The 23,598-nt window shown below is 39.9% G+C and overlaps 1 protein-coding gene across 1 annotated transcript in view; it reads left to right on the plus strand.

The window, feature by feature from the left end:
- Window positions 1-23,598, plus strand: part of PDE1C (phosphodiesterase 1C) — a 207,235-nt gene that overhangs the window by 163,008 nt on the left and 20,629 nt on the right. The window contains exons 9-12 of the mRNA XM_058021381.1: window positions 1,416-1,516; window positions 3,253-3,381; window positions 12,461-12,562; window positions 13,928-14,048. Coding sequence (XP_057877364.1) covers window positions 1,416-1,516; window positions 3,253-3,381; window positions 12,461-12,562; window positions 13,928-14,048 — 453 coding nt within the window. The remainder of the gene's footprint in view (window positions 1-1,415; window positions 1,517-3,252; window positions 3,382-12,460; window positions 12,563-13,927; window positions 14,049-23,598) is intronic.

Genomic DNA, 23,598 nt, shown 5'->3' on the forward strand with positions numbered 1-23,598 from the left:
ACCATCAGTGCTCTCCAGTCATATCCTGGATCAGTTATGTGTAGATATGAGAAAACAGTGACATTTCTGTTTCTGATAATTTCTTGCACTCCTCACCATGCTGTCTCCCTTGCTATTAAAAAACCCAAAACAAACAAATAACAACAACAACAAAAAAAACCAAAAAACAAAAAAACAAACAAACAAACAAAAAAAACCCACAAAAAAACCCAAAAAAACCCAAAAAAAACCAAATCAAAACCCACCAAACAAAAAGAAACAACCCAAACCAAAGAACTATCTTGATTATGGTCAGTAGCATTTGTGCAAAGTGTCTTTTCAAAAACATCTACATCTTTAATGTAAGGGGATCTTTAATACTGAGACTTGCTCCATTCTTCACTGGTTATGCAGAGATGACTGTGAAACACAGATAAAGAGCTAGACAGGTTGCTATGTGCAGTCCCGTTGTTACTTGTGCTTCCCTGCACATGCTTAACATACTAGCGGTGGCCCCTGAGCTCTAGAAGATATCTAGAATAGATTTTGGATGCCTTAGTGCCTTTGCTGGGCCTTGAATTAAAAGGCAGTTTGTATATGAATGCCTGTCAAAACATTTGCAGGTTGACAATGAGGTGTTACAGAAGTATTTGGCAGTCACTGTGATAAAGGCTTTACTAAATGCAATACATTTAAGCATTTCATACAAATATTTACAGCATCTACAGTATCTAAAACCTTTGACTCCTTTTCCACCTTTTCTGTGGAAAACCAGACAATGAAATTATTTGCCTGAGATACAAATTATTAAAAGCATCTGAATAACTTATAAATCTAAGGCAAAAGTGACTTAAGCATTGTCTAGGGAATTAGGAAAAATTCCACAAACTTCAGAGCTTTCTCAAGTGTTTTAAAAATGATAAACAAATAACAAGAGGTACATCTTTTGTAGTTATCTTCCTTGTTCTCCTCATGATTCAGTGATTGACAAAGACTTTTGTTTTCTGGAAAATAGTGACATTCTTCTGTATCTGAGTCTCTGCTTCTCAATTAAACTGAACTGAAAATACATACCATGGTGGTATGCATTTACCTGCACATATATCATCAAGTTCCCCTTGATGAACCTTGACTTTCTTGAGTTTTCCTCATTTCTCTCCTTGAAACATGGCTCTTTCAGAAGGGCACAGTTCCCCTTTCTCTGCCTTAGACCTTATTTGCTGTAGTTCAATTTACTTAGATGAAAGCCCAGGACGAACACTGGTTTGGCTTTTACGTATCAGCCAGAGAAGTTTCCTTTAAAACAGCTGTCAGACTTCAGGGGAAAGGTAATGACATGCAACACTGACTTTCAACAGAGGATAAATAACTTATTTTAGAAGACAAAAGCCTGAGAAAATGACACCTTACCTGATTGCACTGTAATCTCTTTTCAGCACTGGCTGACCGAGCTGGAGATCTTCGCTATGATTTTTGCAGCTGCCATACATGATTATGAACACACTGGAACCACCAACAATTTTCACATCCAGACAAGGTGAGGCCACTGTAAATCATGATGAAGGGTCAGGAATTAGAGGGAAAAATCTTTGGAGAATAACAGCACAGCCACCTTGGAAAAGTGCAGGAACTTCTGCTTTCAAGTGTTGCGGGAGGAAAGTTAACTTTTCCAGGTTACATTTGATTTTCTCTTGTTCAAACATTCACAATGGAATGAATGTATTCATCATTCTAGAGCGCTGTTTCATATTAATAACCAGGAAAAAGAAAGTTCCAAAAATATTTCCATGTAAAGTTTTCAAAGACATAAGGCTGTATAGAGTGATGTATTTTGACAAAGTATTGAAGAAGCTACTGTAATTTTACAGTTTTTTCTCCTTGTTGAATTTGAGGATTTAGACAATATTGGCATAAATCAGGCATTCAGTCATGTTTGTTGCATTCATCAGTGAATATGAACACTACACATACTATTTTCACTTCATTGGAAAGCCACACCTGCAGCAAGGGTATATGCTTATCACTACTTAATCAGGGAAATACTTTTTTAAATTATCATAAATTGCTAGAGCATAATTAACTGATCACAACCTAGACGGAGCTATGTATTTTATAAAGCTTCTGGGTTGATGGCAGAGAGGAAAATAAGATGAAGATGGCAGCAAAATTCAAAAGTGTGCAAGATTATGAAGTCTCTAGTTTCAGTGATGATTGGACATCCAATGTCTGTGTATAATTTTAACATTAGGAGTGTACTGGTAGAAATGCCAAAATGTCTAAATGTCCTCGACTGACACTGCATGCTTGGGCATTTTTAAAATGCACTGTAATTGAATTAGATTACATGTTTGTAATAAAAATAGATGTCTGTAGTGTGTTAGCTGAATCATGCTGTGCATCAATAATAGTTTCCAGGATAAAGCACACATATGCACACTAAAGACTGGGAATGTAGAAAGAAGTCTCTGTCTCTATTCTGGATGAAGCCACACTACTCTTCCTACAACTTTATGCATACAGGAATTAGGGATCTGCTGTACTTTCCAAATACTTGTAAAAATATTCAAGGAAGGACAGTTGTATTTTAATTTTTCTAACATTAAACATCAGATGGTGTGAAGTGTCAGGGAATAAAAATATACACTGCTCTCTTTGAAGCAGGTATGAGTGACAACTATAACAAAATTTATCACCTTCTGTTGCTGTTAAATTCTTTGTCTTCAGACCAGTTTACCCATTCATCAATCACAGATCTCTGCTCTGGGGCTTAACATCAGGCATGAGGTACCTTTGATCCTACTCTGTCCCACTGGCAATTGCCTTTCCAGACAGTATAGTCTAGCACACAGATGTCAGAAATCAGTTGAGTTATATCTTGCTTACAGCCAGTTTGCTGTTCTGGAAACTGTATTGGGTCACATCTTGCAATTGCTTACTTGGGTACAGTCAGATTTTAATATCATAGAGACATCCATAAGAGTTAGGAAAAAGCCACATGGTTCTACTCTAAGTTTATATATCTCTGACAGCATTCAGTACTTGTTTTCAAGTATGTAATGAGGCAGTTAGGTGAGTCTCATCCAGTGAAATAGATTTTTCAGTGTTCTTTAGATTCTTTTACTGAGTAACAGCAATTAACATAGTATTACAAGAACTTTTAAAATGCTCATATCTATTCTATAGACTTAATTGCTGTAGCTGATCAAAGGAAAATTCTGAGTCTCTTTAGACAGGGAAAAAACAACCTTTTCCATCTTTTCTTTTAAATGCTAGGTCAGACTCAGCCATTCTATATAATGACCGGTCTGTGCTTGAAAATCACCATGTTAGTGCGGCGTATCGTCTTTTGCAAGATGATGAAGAGATGAATATTTTATCTAATCTCTCAAAGGATGATTGGAGGTAAAAATGAGCATGGTGGCTGCGTAGGAATATTGGAGCACCATCATAGACTGGTATTACCTTGTTTGAATAAAAATATGCATTATTGTATATTGCATATTAGTCTTTCTATACTACAAGACAAAGAACTTTAAAAGGTGTTTGTTTTGTTTATTGCTGCTTTCAATTTTCACTTCTGATAGTAAGACTAGGCTTTGTGACAATGGGTTATAGGATACATGGGTTGACTCCCATATAATTATTAAGTATCACAGAGACACTCTTTGTATACATGTAATTAAGTGTAGACCTAGCTGTTTCTTTGTCCTAAAGTATAAATATAACCTTTATCTAATTTAACACTTCCTGTCTGGAAATTATAAATGGGACTGAAAGCAAAACATAATCCAGTCCAGGGAGCGTAGATCTACTACATATCCTTAGAAGATTTAGGAAGCTGTAATTTAAAATAAGCCTCATGAAATATATGATTTATGTGCCAAAATGAGCCCATGATTAACTTTCTAATAGCCCATTATTAACTTTCTAATAGTTCAAAGTGAGTTTTCTGTTTTTCATTAATTTGAAGGGGTGATAATTTAAAAACAGCCTAGTGTGCTAGACAGGAAGGATCCAGCCCCATGGTCTTTTTCATGGGAGTGGAAGCAGCTTATGAAATCCTATGTGACACACAGTGCCTTCTACATATTCTTAAATGTAGCATAGTGCTGTGTAGTTGTTTAATCTAATTTTAATATAAATGTGGGGAAATAAGCCTGCCTCTGGGGCTGACTTCTACCAAGATGGTCAGTAAAGGCTCTGCTTGCTAATGTGTTTCAATTGAGTTTCCTATTTATTTCAACTTGTCGACAGTGATTTGATCTTATAGTCAAACACCAGGAATTTATAGTGCTGATTTCAGTCAATGTTGTGGAGGAATGCCCTGAAAATTCTACTCTCCATATATAGAATAGTGTCATGACGAGCAGCAAAAAGAAACAGAAAGAAAATATATCCACTGCAATGTCAAAAATCTATTTTATGTACATATGGAAATGCTTTGGCAAATATTGGCAGAAAATTACTGCTTCATTTAATGTTAGTGACGAAACATAAGGAACTAAGTTACTAGAAACATCAGTCTTAGACCCACCATCTACAAGGAAAAGTCATGTTTTGGAGTGGAGCAGCTAATTGATTATGCTTCATTGCATAGATACTGACTTTAGGAAAAGACTTTAGCCTGATTTTGAGCTGATTTTGAACTGTTTAAAGTTTCTGATTGAATCAAAGCCGGTTTCAGATATTTCTCATTGAGTGCCAATGTGTGTGTTCTGCTGATAAAATGTACTTAGAACCAAAGTTCTAAAAATTAACCCATCCCTTTAAAAATATTTTGACTGCCTGAGCAAAAAATATTCAATGCTTTGGGTTGCTTATTTGTTCTCTCTCAAGTATGATTTTCTAGCTGGTAATCAAACAGCAGTGCTGAAAAATAAAGGACATTGTGTGGAAGTGCTGTAATTCCAAAACATTGTGATTTCTATGTGCTTTTCCTTTGACTGCCACTACAAAATCCCATAGGCAAACATTTGGGAAGTGCTGTAAACATCAACTGACTACAGCAAAGCCTGTTGAAACATAAAACCCAAGAAGCCCAGAGTTTCCCCATTCTAAGACTTAAAAGTAGGACTCTCAGTATTGAAAGATGATTTGGGCAACTAATATGATATGCCCAAATTAAACTTCGCATTTGTAGACTGATAAATCTCCCTCTGCAAAAGGCCTAAGTGATGTTTTTTGGAATATAATTCTTGAGTACCTTTCTGAGCTGAGCCCTGACTCCGTTTTTCACATTACTGGGAAAAGAAGATCTGATGATCTGCAATCCTAGGTATCTGTGTGGATTTTACAACTTTTTTGTATTCTGTCGTCTAATTAGGGAACATATTTTTCAGGAAAGATACATAGAAAATTGGAGACACATTTCACAGTTGAAAAATAAATGGTCATGGATTTTGTAAGGAAAGCAGATGAGAATGGAAGAGAAATTTTGGGCTACAGTCAAGAAGAAAAGAGTTGAATGCTTACTAGTGCTCCATAGAGAAATATGTACATTTCTCTGGTGCTTATTAAATATTAGAAAATTAATTGAGTTGCTGCATTTTGTGAATCCCATTTGTGCAAATTATAAAATGAAAAAACTCTAACAAAGCCAGATGACAGTGAGCTAAGAAAAGCTGCAAATTGAACATATGTTTTCCAATATAATGTTACAGATATCTTTTTTGACACTATATTTAATTGTTAGTAAGTTCCATGCAGTTTATTAAAATCTTTACTGCCAAGTATAAAATAAAAATAATAATTAAAATAAAGAGGTTGAATAAAGGCTGAATAAAAAGATATCTGCAAAATGTTTAGTTGTTTAGCTTTGTATAGGAGTACAACTTCAGGAAGTAACTTTGAATTCAATACTAACTTTCTCAGTAAAGCTGCCTGGTGTTTTGCCCCTCAAATAAATCTGAACCCTCTTTGTCAATCACTTTTATTTGTTTCAAGATTGTGGTGAGAAACTATGATTTTTTTTCTACTGACTTTGGTCATATGCTTTTTTTCATAAGTCATAGTGTGTGAGTGGTAGCAGGATCATGTAACATTTTCTTGTAAAATTTTGTTCCTATGCACTCAGGATGGGCACATGCATATTCTGAGTTTTATACCTTTAGTGAGAATTAGCCAATGATATTTCTTCTAATGTAGTGTTTTCCTAATTATTTCTGTAATAATAAAGTTCTGAGACTTTGACTGAACAAAATTAACCACATAGATCAGTTCAGGAGACATAATTATTGTAACTGTGCCGTAAGTTTTCCTGGTTTAGACTTCTATAAATTCTTGTCACTGTTAGCAGACTTCATTGTCTGTGGGTTTCTATGTAAGCCAGCTGAGCTCGTTTGCTGTAAAGACTGATGGAGATCAGCCTTTAGATTGTGGCTTTTGTTTTCTTTGAGAAGTGGAATTATCCTTTGAATTATCTCAGCTTAGTGAGAAACATGAAAAAAAATGATGCCACCAGTGGGTACTGTGTGATGAAGTATAGAAGAGAGAAGTGCAAGCTAACAATGTGTAGTGCAGCTCTTGGTATGTCTTTTAGGCCAGTTTCAACAACTGTAGAGTTGCTCACAGTTGGGAACAACATTGTGTGGCTATGATCTGCATTTCTGCAGTTCCTTGATTGCCACACAGGTGTTGCTTTCAATTCTGAAGCCAGAACTGGATGCTTTTCCCTGAGAAGTGTCTTGGTTAGAGACAATTCATGGGGTGGAGCTTGGGAAACAAGCTACCTTCTTTATCTGTTTAACCCCTCCCCTGTCACCAACAAAGAGAGACAAATGCAAGAAAATATAAGTTGAAAAGTAAGTTTGCTAAAATAAACCCAGCCATAATCAAAATATTTTTTTCTAAAATAAATCCAGCCATAATCAAGATAACAGTAATAACCACAAGATACAAAGTTCTGAATCCTATGGACTCCCACAAGAACAAAGAAAACAAGATGACAGAGATGCCCCTCCCCAATATGGAGACTTTTGTAGAAGACGATATCAGCCAGACAACAAAGACAAGATGGTGGAGAAGATCTGTTCTCCCAACCATGTGATAGAGAGACAGAGCAAAGGAAAAAAAAAAAAAACAACCAGCAGTACAACTGAACCTCCATGATTACAAAACTCCCTCTTGCCCCAAACAAAAACGAAGGGGGAACAAGGATAAAAGAAAGGAATCCTGGAGAACTTGGGGAGCTATTCTTGTTCAAAACCAGTCAAATTTTACTGAACCATTTGCTCCATACCACCTGACAGGGTTTTTCCTAGTGGTGGCAGCTCTGTCAACAGTGGCAACTGGATCGGGGGCAGCAGGTGAGTTACAAAGCTGTAACTCGTGGAGGAAGAGGGGAGGATCAGTTTTCAAGCATGACTGTCCTGCATGACAGTAGCAAAAACAAAGCTCCCAAAAAACAGAAAAGGTCCTATTCCAGCTTCAGGGACAGGGATTCCTTGTGGCAACTGTGACCAAAAAAGTTGTTAGGACATTTCCTCCAAAACAGTCTAGGATTGACAAATGCATTTTCTCAGAGACCTGCACCAGGCAATTTTCCACAGAGTTCAGAGAGAAACTAAAGAATGCTTCTGTTTCTCTCTGCCCTGGCCCGGAGAGTATGCCCAGGAAACTCTCTTGGCAGCCCACAGAGAAACAAGAAAGAGAGCTCTGCCTGCGTTCCCCCACTCTTAAAGGGACCCTGGCACCTCCAGTCTCCATGGACCCAAAACACTGGTTCTGGATCCACTTCTGATCCCTAGGTCTTAATGAGACAGTAACACAAACTGCATGGACTGACATAGAGGAATAATAGAACACAATTCCCATTTTTTGGGTCGCCCACCCAAGACTAGCCACTCTTTATTCCATATCATCTATATCATGTCCCAATTAATATATTTTAACTATATGTATATATATATACACATAAAAACAACTACATACAAATACAGGTATTGTTTCAGTAGTCACTAATGGTTCGCCCAAGATGTGGATTGAGTTCATTTGGTCCATGACTGATCTAATGGGAGCAGTTCATTCTCATTGTTCATGTTATTTCCAACATGGAGTCGCATTGCCATTCAGCAACAAATGTTACATATGCAATTCAACATTACAGACTGTTCTCATCCAAAGTCAAATCCCCTCAAGGTACATGACATGTTTCCCTGTCCCTCTGCATTACTCACCATATGTAACCAGGTCCTCAAGCAAAAACAACTCCATGACAGGGTTTGCCTTTGCTTGAAGTGGGATTAACCCAAACTGTTTTTCCTGACATCACTCTCATACGCGTCATGAGACATTATCTCCATCTATTGTGCACAGAGGTAATGATTGGGCTAGTTCAGTTAATTGAACCTCTGGTGTTAACTAACCAGATAGATAGCCTTTGCTAAATGCAGATGCCACAGCTTGAAGGCGCCATAAATCATTGCCATCAGTATTGTTTTTAACAGTCCATTGCTCTGCTTGACTTCTCCAGCAGCTGGTACAGGTGTCTGTCTATAAGGCTATTTATGGAATGACTCCCATTGTCTGACTTAATTCTTTCAGGCGTGCCATGCTGCTATAGGGCCTGTTTTTCAAGGCCCAGCACAGTGTACTGGGCAGTGACACGAAGCAATGGGGAACATCTCCAGCCATCCAGTGGTAGTTTCTACCATTGTGGGCACACAGCATTTGCCTTGGTGGGTTTGTAGCAGTGTGATGTAATCAATCTGCCAGGCCTCCTCATACCTATATTCTGACCAATGCCCCCCATACCACAGAGACTTTACCTGCTTGGCCTGTTTGATTGCAGCCCATGTCTCACAATCATGGATTACTGGGGATATAGTGTCTGTGGTCAAATCCACCCCTTGGTCACAAACCCATTGGTGTGTTGCAACTCTTTTTCCCTAATGACTTGAGGAATTATGGGCCCACCAAGCTAGAAATAACTTATACTTGTGTTGCCAATCTATATTTGCCTGAGACACTAATTTTGGCAGCTTGCTGTACCTGTTAATTGCTGTGAATCTCATAATCAGTTTGACTCTTAGGCACATATGTATCCGCATGACGAACTTTCATGATGATTTTCTCTACCTGGTCAGCAATGTCTTGCCATACTTGAGCAGCCAAGATGGGTTTTCCTCTGTGCTGCCAATTGGTTTTTATCCAACTTTTCAGCCACCTCTATAAAGGTTTGCTACCAGCTATGAGTCAGTGTAGAGACAGAGTTTTGGCCACTTCTCTTACTCAGTGATATGCATAGCCAGTTAGATGGCTTTCAGTTCTGCAACCTGACTGAATTCACCTTGTCCATTGGTAGCTTCCACAACTCACTGTTTAGGGCTCCATACAGCTGCTTTCCATTCCCTATTAGACCCTGTGATACAGCAAGAACCATCAGTGGAGAGAGTGTATTGCCTCTTACTCTCTGATAGCTGCTTACAGGGTGGGGTATCCTCAGCATATGTCACCTACTCATCTTCCTCTTTAAGTGATACTCCAAAATTCTCCCCTTTGGGCCAGTTCAGTATGATTTCCAAGAACCCAGGGTTATTAGGATTTCCTGTCTAAACTTGCTGTGTGATGAGAGCCATCCACTTAATTCATGTAGCACCAGTGGCATGATATGTGGAAGAGACTTTCTGTTTTAATATCCAGCCCTGCACTGGTAGTCAGTGTGTGAGAATGACCAGTGCTTCAGTGGTAATCACTTCTAAGGTGGCTCAAACCTCTTCATAATCTGCTAAGATCACTTTTCCTGTTGGGGTGTAGTTGGCCTCATATCCTTTGTATCCCTGAACCCAAAGGTCATCCTTGAGTTTCTGCAGGCACCTTCTGCCAGAGGCTCCAGGAAAGACCATTCTTCCCAGCTGCAGTGTAGAGCATGTTCTTCTCATTCTGTCCTATCCTGACTGACCCAAGGGCTACTGCATGGGCAATCTGTTCAAAGTACTGTTGTTGTTCCACATTAAATAATTTTTCTTCTGTGTCACAAGGTAGAGAGGGCTTACAGTCTGGCTGTACCCTGGGATTTGCATCCCCACAAAATCCATGTTGCCTAGGAAAACTTGTATTTCCTTCTTGCTGGTCAGAGGGGACATAGAAGCTATGTTGATAATCACTTCTTCTGGAATTTGTTGATGTCTGTCTTGGCACTTCACTCCTAGCAAGTGAATTTCTTGTGCAGGTCCCTTGATCTTACTTTGTTTGATGGCAAAACCGACTTTGAGGACAATGTGGATTATTTTTTCCCCTTTCTCAAAAACTTCCTGTGCCATTTTACCCCAAAGGATCATGTCATCAATGTACTGTAGATGTTCTCGCTCTTCACCTTTTTCCATGGCAAATGGTGGGACTCTGCTTTCACCCCTGGGGTCATTGTTTCCAGGTGAAGGGAATGCCCCTCCAAGTGAAAGCAAACTGTGGCCTGCACTCTGCTGCTAAAGGAGTGGAGAAAAATGCATTAGCAATGTCAATGGTGGCACCACTTTTTTGCCTTGGATCCCAATTCGTACTGAAGTTCTGGCATGTCTGACACAGCAATACTTAGTGGGGATGTGACTTCATTCAGGCCATGATTAGTTGCTGACTGCTCCCTGGATCTCCAGTAATGGATCATCATACTGATCGGAATCACAGTCTCAGTCAGTGTGGTATTGTCAATGGTGCACTGTTTGGCAGCAGTTGGTACCTGCTCTGTTTCAACCCTCAGGTGTCCTACTGAAGAAGGGTCCTTTAAAAGACTAGGTAAGGTGTTTAATTGTTTACTGTCTTCTGTCTCCACAGCAGCTATCCCAAAAGCCCAACAAAGTCCTTTTGGGTCTTTGAAATAACCACTCCTAAGGTAATCTATGCCAAGAATACATGGAGCCTCTGGACCAGTCAAAATATGTTGTTTTTTCCATTCGTACAGTACATTGATTACATGATCCTTTGGGGTAAAATGGCACAGAAAGTTTTTGAGAAAGAGGAAAAAATAATCCACATTGTCCTCAAAGTGGGTTTTGCCATCAAACAAACGCTGTTAACTATGCAACTGATTGTACATATGGGTTGGGAGGAGGAGGTGGTTATAGGGGGTGAAGATCAAAGCAAATTGATACCATCAGTGTTGCAGAACTGTGATGGTGAAGCATCCATTATGTGCCACCCATGGGATTAGGTAAGCACAGCTGTCTTGAGCCTGTGCACTGTGGTGGCCTGGGGCTGGAATTTGAGCACAGTTACTATGAGCAAGAGAGGAATCATCAAAATAGACTTTGTGAGACGTTCATAAAAAGGACAGTAGTGATTTCTTTTAAAATGAGTGCTGACCCATTTCAATCTTCAAAATCTTGAGCTGGTATGCTAAACTTGAGCTGTTCTTCCTCTGGTAATCTGTAGAGACTGAATTGAGAGAAAGAGAAAATAAATTTGTATTGTGTGCTAGATTACGACATTCTGGTATTTTAAACTGTTTAGGAACATCCATATCACCTTCAGAGAAATTTCAACTGGAGCCTAAACTACTGTTGTAATACTACTACTAATGGTGATGATGATAATTATGATAAGAGTAATGAAAATATGAGAGAGAGAAATAACATCCAAGAGAAACAAGTGATGAACAATACCATTGCTCACCTCCTGCTGACTGATGCCTAGTCTGTCACCAAGTAATGATCACTGGCTCCAGTTTATATATTGGGGATAACGTTCTATGGTATAGAGTATGTCTTTGGCCAGATGGATCAACTGTCCTGGATATGCTCCCTCCCAGCTTCTTGTGCACCTGCTCACTGTCAGAGTATGGGAAACTCCAAGGTCTGTGTTTTGGAGTAAGTACTACTTATCAACAACAAAATCATCAAGTGTGTTATCAATATTATTCACATATTAAGCCCAAAACACAGCATTTTACCAGTTAAGAAGAAAATCAACTCTAGTCCAGAAAAACAAAACAAACAGGACAGCAAGTTAGCTTTACAAAATCTCATACAGGAATATTTTGAATTAATAATAGCAGGGAAGTAGTGCAGGTTCTCAAAGGTCTTTATTTCATATATGCATCATATACACTAGGCAATTTTTTTAATGTGGTGAGTTTCCACCATATGACTCAACTTTAAACATGCATATTGTTCAGCTGAATCAAGGTATCTCATTCTGAGGCTTTAAACAGTCTTTTCCCTTCCTTCTAAGAATGCCCTAGAGAAGAAAACAATTTAGGAAGTTTGTGCTTAATTGAAAAAGGAATACTAATACCAATGTGCTCTTCAGAAAACATCTAATATTTCTCTTACCAAAGATTAGCCACCTGGCTTCATTTGCATACCTCCCATTTCTATGTTTGTGCAGAAAATCCTTCATCCTCTTCCCCATCCCTGAAAAGGAATGAAGAGTTACATACAAAATCATTACTGCCAATAATTTGCAGATAACAAAAGAGACTGGAGTGTGTCTGATGGTGGTTTTTGTGCTTCTCTTTCCTTGCTGCCCTCACTGTGATGCTATCCAAAAGGGAATTTAGAGCTCTAGTCATTGAGATGGTGTTGGCTACCGATATGTCCTGTCACTTCCAGCAAATCAAAGCTATGAAGAATGCTTTGCAGCAACCAGAAGGGTGAGTCATTTCACAACATAGCCTAGTGAGGGGGCTGCATTTCAGCTGGTGCTTTGCCAATGTGCTAAACTTCAAAAGCACCTCTCCAGAGGCCTTCTCTTTCTTTGATATCTACAGCAATTTTCTTTCTGCTGGTGAGTTTTGAATTATTTCACTTATGAAGGGATGGGCACATGCCTACATGCACATCTATATTCTTGCTGGTGGCCCAAAGCTTTCAAATGTCACCATTGTTGGGACCAGCCTCATTGGGCATTTCCCTGGTGGGTAACATCAAGGACATGACTAATTAGAGTAACCTCTATAACTGAGTATGACTTAGGTTATAAGACCTGCAGAACATAACTTGCACTTTGCCATCATGCAGATGGTATCAGCTGCCACCCCCAAAAGGGACCTTCTTCATAAACAGAGAACAGATGAAAACTTGAGATCCACTGAGGGAAGGACTGGAAAATAACAGATGGAGCACTATGGGGAAAGCCTTTTCTTCTCCCAGTATGCCACTGGGAGCTGTAGTATTTTGCCGACAGCTTTTTCCCAAAAATTCCTTCTACATTGCCTTGAGTGATGGGCAGTTATTCACCCTGGACACAGATATACCAGAATTATACCTGTATCAGAATTATATCTATATCAGTATTATACCTGTATCAGAGTGGGGTGTTGCTGGCCATCTGGTCCCCTCAAAAGCTACAACTCCTTCAACTATTTTGGATAGCCAAAAAGCAGAATTTAAAAATGAGAGCACCCATACCAAGAAAGCATTATTTACTGGGTTCATGGGCTAGCCTCTTAGGTTATGATAATCAGAAATCACCAGCACCTTTTTTCTGTGAAATCAGGATTCCCTTCTGTACTCATACTAGTCTTCTATCAGAGAAAAATTTGTAAGTTATTGTCTAGGTTTGTCAGAGCCCCAGATATCCCCACTGTTCATTAGAGTGGGATGATAGGGACTATTTTCTCTTCTAAGATGAATAAATACAGCACTGATTAAATGGGGAGCACAGCAGCTCTGCAAGACCATAACCTAAGAGGCTAGCCCAAGAACCCAGTAAATAATGCTTTCTTGGTATGGGTGCTCTCATTTTTAAAATCTTTACAAGCAAGCCTGTAAAGTTTCTGAGCAAAGCTGAGCAATATTTCTTTTTGCATTTCTTAGTATCTCTTTTAAACCAGGAATCATGTATGTTGGAGAAATAAGACAGTCTTTCACAGTTGTTTGATTTTATGATCAAAGAAACCACTTCACAAATATCCTGGCCAAAGATTATAATTACCTTATTTTCCTGTAGGTAAGATTTTTGTCATTCTTCCCTGCAAGAGCAGACAATTAATTTTTTTGATCCTTTGGGTTTTCAGAATTGACAAGCCGAAAGCCTTATCACTGTTATTACATACAGCAGATATCAGTCATCCAGCCAAGGCCTGGGATCTCCATCATCGCTGGACCATGTCTCTGCTAGAGGAGTTCTTCAGACAGGTAAAGCTAGGGAAGTTCTTTTCTTTTCTGCAGTTGAGAGGGAGTGTGTAGGATTGGGTAAGGAAGTAGGAAAATGTTAACACGGATATGTTTCTTTTTCTCTGATGTTTTTAAGAACCTCCCAAATAGTATGGAGCTTTGTCCTCTGGCACAATTAGCACTGGCTATTATGCCTCTTAGGCATAGGAAGCTAGTGTCTGATACAATCCCTATAGATTTAAACATTACCTACATAGAAAAAATTCTAATTTGGGAAGCTAATAAGTCTTTCAAATTAGGAAAAGATGGAATATATGTCACTCAGCTCTAGAACCATAAAACCATGTTTGTGTGTGTAGGTGTACTTCAGAGAACTCTACTTTCATTGTTGGAATGGATGTGAAAAAGGCCTACTTTGCCCTTACTTTAAAAGAAGTGAACTGATCAAAATTATAGTTAATTGTGGATCACCTGTTGACTGACCCACAAATCTAGACAAATCATTGAGCTCTGTGTGATGATTATAAGGTTCTCAAGTGATTAATAAAAAGTATTTAAAGAATTAAATGAAAACAATAAGTAAAAGCAAACAGAGCACTTAAGGAGTGTATAGGATACTTTTCTCCAGTGTGAGTTGCTAACCTAAGCAGTGCTAGCACTTAAGTGCTTATTTTCTCTGCAAAGTCCAATAACTTCATGTTCTACAGTAAATCTAAATGCAAAAGGGGAAAATATGACAATTCTTTAAAAGATCAGACAATTTTAAAAAATGGTATCTGTTTTTAAAGACACTGCAGTAATCCCTGTTTTAACAAGGATATTGCAAAAATTTGCTTTGAAATTTTTCCTTTGGTTTGTTTTTCAAACCAAGAGTTGTTTTACTGGGTGGAAGCAGATAGCTCATACCTGCAACTCATTCTGTCTTGCCACACAGGAGGCTCATGCATGTAGGATGAGGTTAACATGAATTTTAGGGAAAATCTGTGCATATTTATGCTTTTCTAGCTCAAAGTTATACTAGATGTGATAAAATACATGACTGCCAAAGACTTATGAGGAAATTAAGATTACTTCACTTTAGGATGTGTGACCACAAAACTTCCAAGTTTTGATTTATTTTACACATGTAATGAAGACAATCTATTATTTTATATGTTTTAAAGAGTATTTTAATTTCAGCCAACAAATTCTACCCTAATTTAGTAGACAGATTTATTTTTTTTTTAGATAACGCTATATATAAAACTCATATTCTAATTCCAAATTCAGATGCAGTAATAATTTCCTCTTCAGGAAAACCATTAAGCTTACCATGAAGCATAGACATGTGTTCATTGAAGTTATTGAGTACTAGATCAATGAGTACATCCCTACTTAATATTAGAAGAAAAACTCACATCTCACAAATTGCTGTCCTAGTTCTGGCCATGACAGAGTTACATTTTGCAGTAGACAGGAAGTGGCATGGCTAGGACCTGGAGGTTATTCTATCTCACTTCATTTTCCAGGGATGAAGGAAGGGCTGTTTTATGAGTTGGGGTGGTGTTCAGTGAGCATTTCCATGTGAATCACTTCCTCTCTCTTGAACTTTCTTATCTCATTGCTGTTTCCAGTAGATTACTGTTATTTCAATTGCTAATCTTTACCTTTGTGCCTCCAATTGTCCTTTCCAGCCCACTGCAGGGGAAGGGGAAGGGAAAGGGGAAGAGAGGAGTAAGTGAGCAGTGAGCAGTCATGGTTTGGAGTTTTTTGGTGGGAGTACTAAATTTAAGAATACCATTCTTAAACCAAAACAGCCTAGTTTGGCACCCACTGTGGGACTCAAAGAATTGAGATAACAGCAGATGTGGCCCCAGAGTGTTGGAAACAAATTTGATCTAGGCATTTGGTTTACTATGTATGGAGTGGTCACAGTGTTGCTTGGTCTGTTCACAAGGTTGTGGTACCTAACCCTGGTAGTGAAGCTATGCCACTGGGAGCCCTGTCCTGGGTGTGGGCATTGACAAAGGGTTTGGGAAGAGAACAGAAACTCTTAGCCTCTGGAGCAGCTCCATCAAGTGTGAGAGAAAGGTATTAATTCTTGCCAGTATGTTCTAGTAGTGTGGTCAAGCAGGGGGAAAGCTGTGGAGAAATGTATCTAGTACCTGAAAGAATTAGCTGCACTGTAGGTACCTATAAGGGTTCAAGAAACAAGCAGTCCCTTGCAGACTCAGATCAGGTCCAGCTTACACAATCCATGTGGCAGAAGTTTGTATGCAGCACACCATTGTTGTACACAAACTCATTAGCATTGATATCAATGAAGGAAAGATAATAAAGAGGGCTTCAGGTGACTACACTACCGTGGCAATATAAAATAATTTTTTTCCTTCCCAACTGCGGACAGACTCGAAAATTCAAGCATGTTAGAGGGGAAATGCCCTATGCAACTCCAGTATGGGCCACAGTCTCTGGAAAAGGCACACACCATGAGATAACCTGCAGTTTTACTTGACCCCAGAGTAGACATGAGGAAGTGGGATGGAAAATCCACCCCTACCCTAGCAGTACAAGTGTGTGAATTGAGAGGAAGGACAACCACCACAGAAAATTCTTCAAGCATAAATGCTGCTCCAGTTTCCAGTGGGCTAGTTGTCAGACACAATGGAATGGAATCCGTTCTTCTGATCCTCTTGAAAGGACAACCAGTTCACATTTACAAGACATGAACAATGACTATGACTACAACTAGAGGGGCTCTGCCTCCAGCAGGAGGAAAGGGACAACCTGATCAATTGGACTGTATGGATCTGATGGCTTTGTGCATCAGACCTGCAGGAGTATAAGGCTTTAGTTGACACTGGCACACCTGTACCCTGATGCCATCAGGATCTATAGGGACATATCAACAAGAAAGCTAAATTAATAAATGCAAAAGATTTTATTTTCGCGACTGAAAATACGGTCCTCAGAAGCCACAGTCAAAGAGACAGCGTCGAGCCTGGGATCGACACTGGGTGCACCTGGATCTGACTTCTGTCGCATCAGATCTCCCTCTGATCATGAATGCCATCTCCAGCAGGGCTATTTTATACAGTTTTTTATGCCTGAGGCAGAGGTGCCCCGATTTCTTTTGTTACCCTGCATTTGTATGAAGTTTCTAAAATTTTACTGTGCAGAGTTGGACAATTGCTGTTTCCTGGGTAGTGGCAGGCACTGATCATGTCAGGGGAAGTCGTATATTTAGATGTATGTTTATCGAAGACTTTGGTTATCTTGATTGATGGTATCTATCAAACACTGATTGTCCTTGGGTGTTCCCTGATGGTTCCAAGGGAAGCCCATCTCCACACCAGCCACGTTCTTTTATTAGTAAACGAGTCATTCTTCTCCTGCTGCCACCAGGAGTTTCGTAACTTCAGTGTGGTAATCTGTCTCCAGGTTGTCCGTGGTCAGAGTCTCGGTGGATGTTAAATTTATTTTACAATTTTTATTTTTATACTTTTTCCCCCTAAGCATGAATTACTTTACATTATATATTACAGACAGAATCTATTTCTGTGTCTGTGGTGACAGGGGGATCCCAACAGATGAATGTACTGGAAACAAAAGGCAGAAATACCCCATTCTGATTAGCGCAGAGGTCCTGAGTGTCCTTGGCATAGATTCACTCAGGAGAGGCTATTTCAAGGACCCAAGAGGGCATTGTTGGGCTTCTGGAATAGTTTCTGTGGAGACAGAGGAAATTAGACAGCTGAACACCTTGCCTGGTCTCTCAGAGGACCCTTCTGCTGTGGGACTGATGAAGGTTAAAGAACAGTAGGTACCAGTTACTGCCACAGCAGTGCATCATCAGCAATACTGCACCAGCCGGGACTCTGTGACCCTCATCCATGAGATGATTCATGAACTGGAGAGCCAGGGAGTGGTCAGTAAGACTCACTCACCCTTTAAAAGCTCCATATGGCTATTGTGTAAGTCCAGTGGAGACTGACAGTGGACTGTTGTATCCTGAACACAGTCACAACAGCACTGAGAGCTGCTGTGTTGGATATGTTGGAATTTAAGGATGATCTGGAGTCCAAGACAGCAAGATGGTGCCATCATGTACACTACTAATGTGTTTTTCTCCATTTATTTGTCAAGAGAATGCAGGCCACAGTTTGCTTTTGCCTGGAGGGGTGTCTCCTACACCTGAAACTTATGACCCCAGGAGTGGAAGCCCCACTATTTGCCGTGGACTGATTCAGACTAAACTTCAAGAGAGTGGGGCTCCAGAACACTTGCAACATGTTGATGACATTATTGTATGGTGCAACACAACAGAGAGAGTTTTTTTGGAAAAAGGAATATAATCCACATCCTCCTGAAGGTCAATTTTGCCATAAAGCAAAGTCAAGGGACCTACCCAGGAACATCAGGTTTTAGGAGTAAAATAGCAAGATAGATATCATCAGATTCCAGTGGATATGGTCAAAAACATAGCAGCTATGTCCTCACCAGCCAGCAAGAAGGAAACACAAGCTTTCCTCAGTACTGTGGGTTTTAGAAGGATGCATATTCCAGATTACAATCAGATTGTAAACCCTCTCTAACAAATTACCCAGAAGAAGAAACATTTAAAGTGGGGTCCTGAACAGCAACAAGATTTTTAACAAATTAAACAGGAGATTCCTTGGGAGCAATAGGCCCAGTTAGGGCAGGACAAAATGTGAAAAGTGTGCTGTACACTGCAGCCAGGGAGCATGATCCTTCCTGAATCTCTGGCTGAAGGTACCCTGGGAGACTTGAAGAAAACCCCTGTGATTCTGGAGTCTGGAATACAAAGGATATGAGGCCTGTTACCTCTCAACTGAAAAAGAGCTACTGGCAGTTTATGAAGAATGAGTTCTAACTGCTTCAGAAGTGATTGTCACTGCCAGCTCTTTGTGGCACCCTGATAGTCTGTTTGAGGCTGGATATTGAAAAGGAAAGTCCTCTTCACATATTCAGATGCATGCTAAGTGGTCTGTTCTGATCACTCAGAAACCCCGAATTGCCCAGGGATATTGGCCTGAAGGCAAAACCACAAATCACGAATTGGCCTCAAGGCAAAAATTTTAGACTATCATCATCATTGGAGGAGGAAAAGACGACATGTGCTGAGGAGCTCCCACCATATATAATCAGCTCCCAGAAAATGAAAAGTGATATGCACTCTTTACTGATGGTTGTTTTGTAGGAATATACTGAAAATCAAAAGCTATTGTGTGGAGTTCTATGTGATGAGTTGCAGCAATTAGACAAAGTGGATTTAGGCTGCAGTTGTTAGATGTCCAGCTGGCTTTAGATTTTTCTGAATGAGACAAATGGCCAGCACTCTACCTCTACACTGATTTGTGGATGGTAACAAGTGCACTGTGGGGGTGGCCCACAGACCAATGGAAAAAGACCGGTTGACTGTGTGGAGTAAACCCATCTGGACTGCTGAAATGTGGCAAGACACTGCTGCCTGGCTTGTAAAACTAAGTCACGTAGATGCAAGTACACCCAAGAATTGGGTTACTGAAGAGCAATGCAACAATGGATGAGTGGATTGAGCAGCCAAGATTAAAGTGTCTCAGGTGGATCTGGATTGGCAGAATAAGGGTGAATTATTTCTGGCTCGGTGGGCCCATGATACCTCAGGTCATCAAGGAAGAGATGCAACAGGGAGGAGATGGGCTTGTAACTGAGGGTGGACTTAACCATGGATCCTGTCTCTCAGGTTATCCACAACTGAGAAATATGAACTGCAGTCAAGGAGGCCAAGTGCGTAAACCCTCTGTGGGATGGGGGACAATGGTTGAAATATAAATATGGGGAGGCCAGGGAGATTGTTCACAAAACACTCGCTCAAACCCACCAAGTAGTATGTACTGACAGTAGTGGAAACAACCACTGGAGATGTGCTCACTGCCTGTAATGCCATCCTGGGCCTTGAAAAACAAGTTCTGTGGCAACATGACACCCCAGAAAGAATTGAGTCAGACAACAGGACTAATTTTAAAAATCACCTCAGAGACACCTGGGCCAGAAATCATGGTATATCATGTTCACTATCATGCACCAGCCTCTGGGAATATCGAATGGTAAAACGGGCTGTTAAAAAAGACATAGAAAGTAATATGTGGTGAGATATTCAAGCATTAGGATCTACATTTTGTGGAGGCATCTGGTTAGTCCATACTAGAGGCCCCACTAATTGAGCTCCTCCTGTGCAATTAAAACCCCCACATACCATATAAGGGAGCAAAGTCACTGTGGTGCATATGAGGAATATGTTTGAAAAGAAGTTTGGCTTAGCCCTGCTTCAAGCAAATGTGGCATTGTTTTGCTGAAGGATCTGGGTGCACTTGGTGTGTAATGCAGAGTGATAGGGAAACATTACCTTGAAGGGATTTGATTTCTGGGTGAGAAGACTCTGTAATGTTGAATTGTATGATACTGGCTGCTGAATGACACTGCCACTGTATGCCATAAGCACCATGAACAGTGGATATGGACTGCTCCAGATACACCAGTTGTGAGCTCCTGATGCATCTTGCACACACCCAACAGAACACCAGCCTTCCTGCCCTTGAAGACATCTAGGATGGATAGAATCCACAGTCATGGACTAAATCAACTTAACAGATATCTTGGAGGGATGGCCATTGACTACAAAAATTATAATAGTGCTTGTAAACACATACATATATATATATTTTCTCTAAAATGATATAAATATATAGTTGGAAAGTGTAAGGTCTTGGCATAATGCAAATGGTATAGAATAAGGAGTGGGTACTGTTCTGGTTCAAACAGGACAGGGTAATTTTTACAGCAGCCAGAGGAGGCATCACTAGGACCTGGAGGTTATTCCATACCACTTCACATAATTTTCCTGAGATGGGGGAAGGGCTTTCTTCTGGGTTGGGGTAGTGTGGCAGCAGTCAGGTTGGGCTCCACGCTGAGCATCCGCATGTGAATCACTTGCTGTTCTCTTGTACAATTCTGCTATTCATATTGTTGCGATTATGGTTTGTTTTCTTACCTCATTGCTGTTTCCAAGAGATTGTTCTTAAGTCTGTATCTTTTTTTATGCCTTCAATTCTCCTTTCCAACCTTTCACTCCAGAGGGAGTGTAATGGGTAATAGGTTGTGAGCAAGTAGTGAGTTTTGAGGTTTTTAGTGGGAGCAGTAAATTGGAGAATACTGTCCCTAAACCATGATATTGAGAACTACTACTAGCCAAGGGGACTATGATTGTAAGGAACCTGCTTGACCTAGGATTGGAAATGTATTTCCTTATGGTCACTTATTGCAGACCCTTTCCTTTCCCTTATGCTAAGTGTTCTTCAGAGACATAAAGCCTGACTTAACCTATATTAGAAAAGATCCCCAGCTCTGTTTATTTCCCAGTATTTTGAGATGTGACATGGCACAGGTCTTGATACATCAAGTGACCATGCTGTGGGTATGAAAGATTCTAAGAACAAAACTGTTTTTTTTATACTCAACATGTTTGAGCATTTCTTAAAGCAAACTCTAATTAATTAGTTCTACTAATGCATTTTAGCTAGCCATTAGGAAGCTGCTCAAACAGCTTAGAAACCAAGTGTCTTTCTGAGCAGTCACAAAGGCAGGCAGGTGTTCTTTCCAAGATAATTAGCCACTGTGATTTTTAGAAGGTCTAAGGAGTAAGAGAAGAATTATGAGCTGGCATTGAGAGATGCATCATTGAGAGTGACACAGTTGACACAGTAAAGGAATGTTACTTAGAAATATTTCTGTGTTTAGTTTGTGTTCTACCCTGATATTTGTATATCAGGCTCCTAACATAAATCAGAATTGTTCTGCAATAGAAGGATACTATTGCTTGTTGTTCCACACAAAATCCTAACAGAAAATATGCATCCCTTTTATGTATGTTATATTAACAAAAATAGGAATTCAGCTCTTATATCCACAGAAGACTTTCTGTGCCTATGTTTCCTGAATATTAGCTTCTATTTGACATTGGTCAGAACACTGGCAAGAAATTCAGCACAATTATAATGACCTGCTAATTTAAGTAAATTGTTTTACAGTATATTTAACAGGCTATTTAAATTTGAATGCTCTGTGGGGAGTACTGCAGCTGTGTCATCCTATACATATCTTCTCAACACAAAGCAATGTTACAGAGTGACTGAATTAAAATAACAGGCCTTTTGGACCATGTGACTTGAAAAACTGGAAAACTGGGAGATATGGGGTTATAACACTTGATCTTCTACCATCTTGTGATTCTAGAAAAGGACTTTCACTTCTGAGGGCTGGTAGGCAAGTTTGGATTTATGTAGTTAAAATGTAAATGTAATCTAAAGGTAATGTGAAATGTCATATTCACAGCATCATAGAATACCAGGTTGGAAGGAAGCTGAAGGATCATCTGGTCCAACCTTTCTTAGCAAAAGCACAGTCTAGATGATCCAGCACCTTTTACAGCTGAATCTTCAGAGTGTCCAATGCTAGGGAATCCACCACTCCCCTGGGTGGATCATTTCAGTAGCTGATCTCATTGTGAAAATTTTTTGTCCTATGTCTAATCAGAATCTCTTCAGGAGTAACTTGTATCCATTACCCCATATCTTTCCATGTGCCTCCTTGTAAAGTGGGGGCCTCCATCTTCTCTCTAGCCACCCTTTAAATACTGGAACCTGGTGATAAGGTCTCTTTTAAATTTTCTTTTCTCAAGGCTTAACGATGCAGTTCTCTCAGCCCTTTCTTACATGACAGGCTTCACAGATGCTTCATCATCTCTGTAGCCCTTCTCTTGACCCTCTCCAGCCTATCCACTTATTTTTATTTTTTTTTTGCATGGGAGGACCAAAACTGAACACTGTATTCCAGCTGTGACCTGGCAGGTGCTGAGTAGAGTGGAATAATGATTTCATTATCTCTGCTGGTGATGCCGTTGTTGATGCAGCCCAAAATTCTGTTGTTTTCTTCACCAGAGCACCACATTTGTATTAGCTTTTAGTCCAACAGGACCCTCAGGTCCTTTTCCACAGAGCTGCTCCTCAGCTGGGTTGTTCCCAGCCTATGTTGTGGTCCTGGATTATGTTTTCCCAGTGGTATCACCTTACATTTGTCCCTGTTGAACTTCATAAGGTTCTTGTAAGCCCACTCTTCCAGCCTATCTAGCTCTACCAGCAGGATGGCTCTCCCTTTAGAAGTGCTCCATTTCCCACTTGGTTTGTACAATCAGCAAACTTCACCAGGGTACACTTGATCCCATCATCCAGATCATTTGTAAAGATATTAAACAGCATTGGGTCCAGTATTGAATACTGCAGTATCCCACTTGTGACAGGTTGCTAGTTTGAAAAGATGCTACTTACCACCACTTTCTGACAGGCTGGGGCCTGTCAGCCAGTTCCCCACCTGCTGCATGCACCACTTGTCTATACTATAATGCATCAGTGTCTTTAGGAGGAGGCTATTGGAAATCATATAAAAAGTCTTGGAGATATCCAGGTAGACAATGTCCACAGCTTGTCCCAACATCAACCAAGCACGTTACTTTCTCATAGAAAACTTAGTGTTT

This window comes from Melospiza georgiana, chromosome 1 (genome assembly GCF_028018845.1).
Source record: "Melospiza georgiana isolate bMelGeo1 chromosome 1, bMelGeo1.pri, whole genome shotgun sequence".
Lineage (NCBI taxonomy): Eukaryota > Metazoa > Chordata > Aves > Passeriformes > Passerellidae > Melospiza > Melospiza georgiana.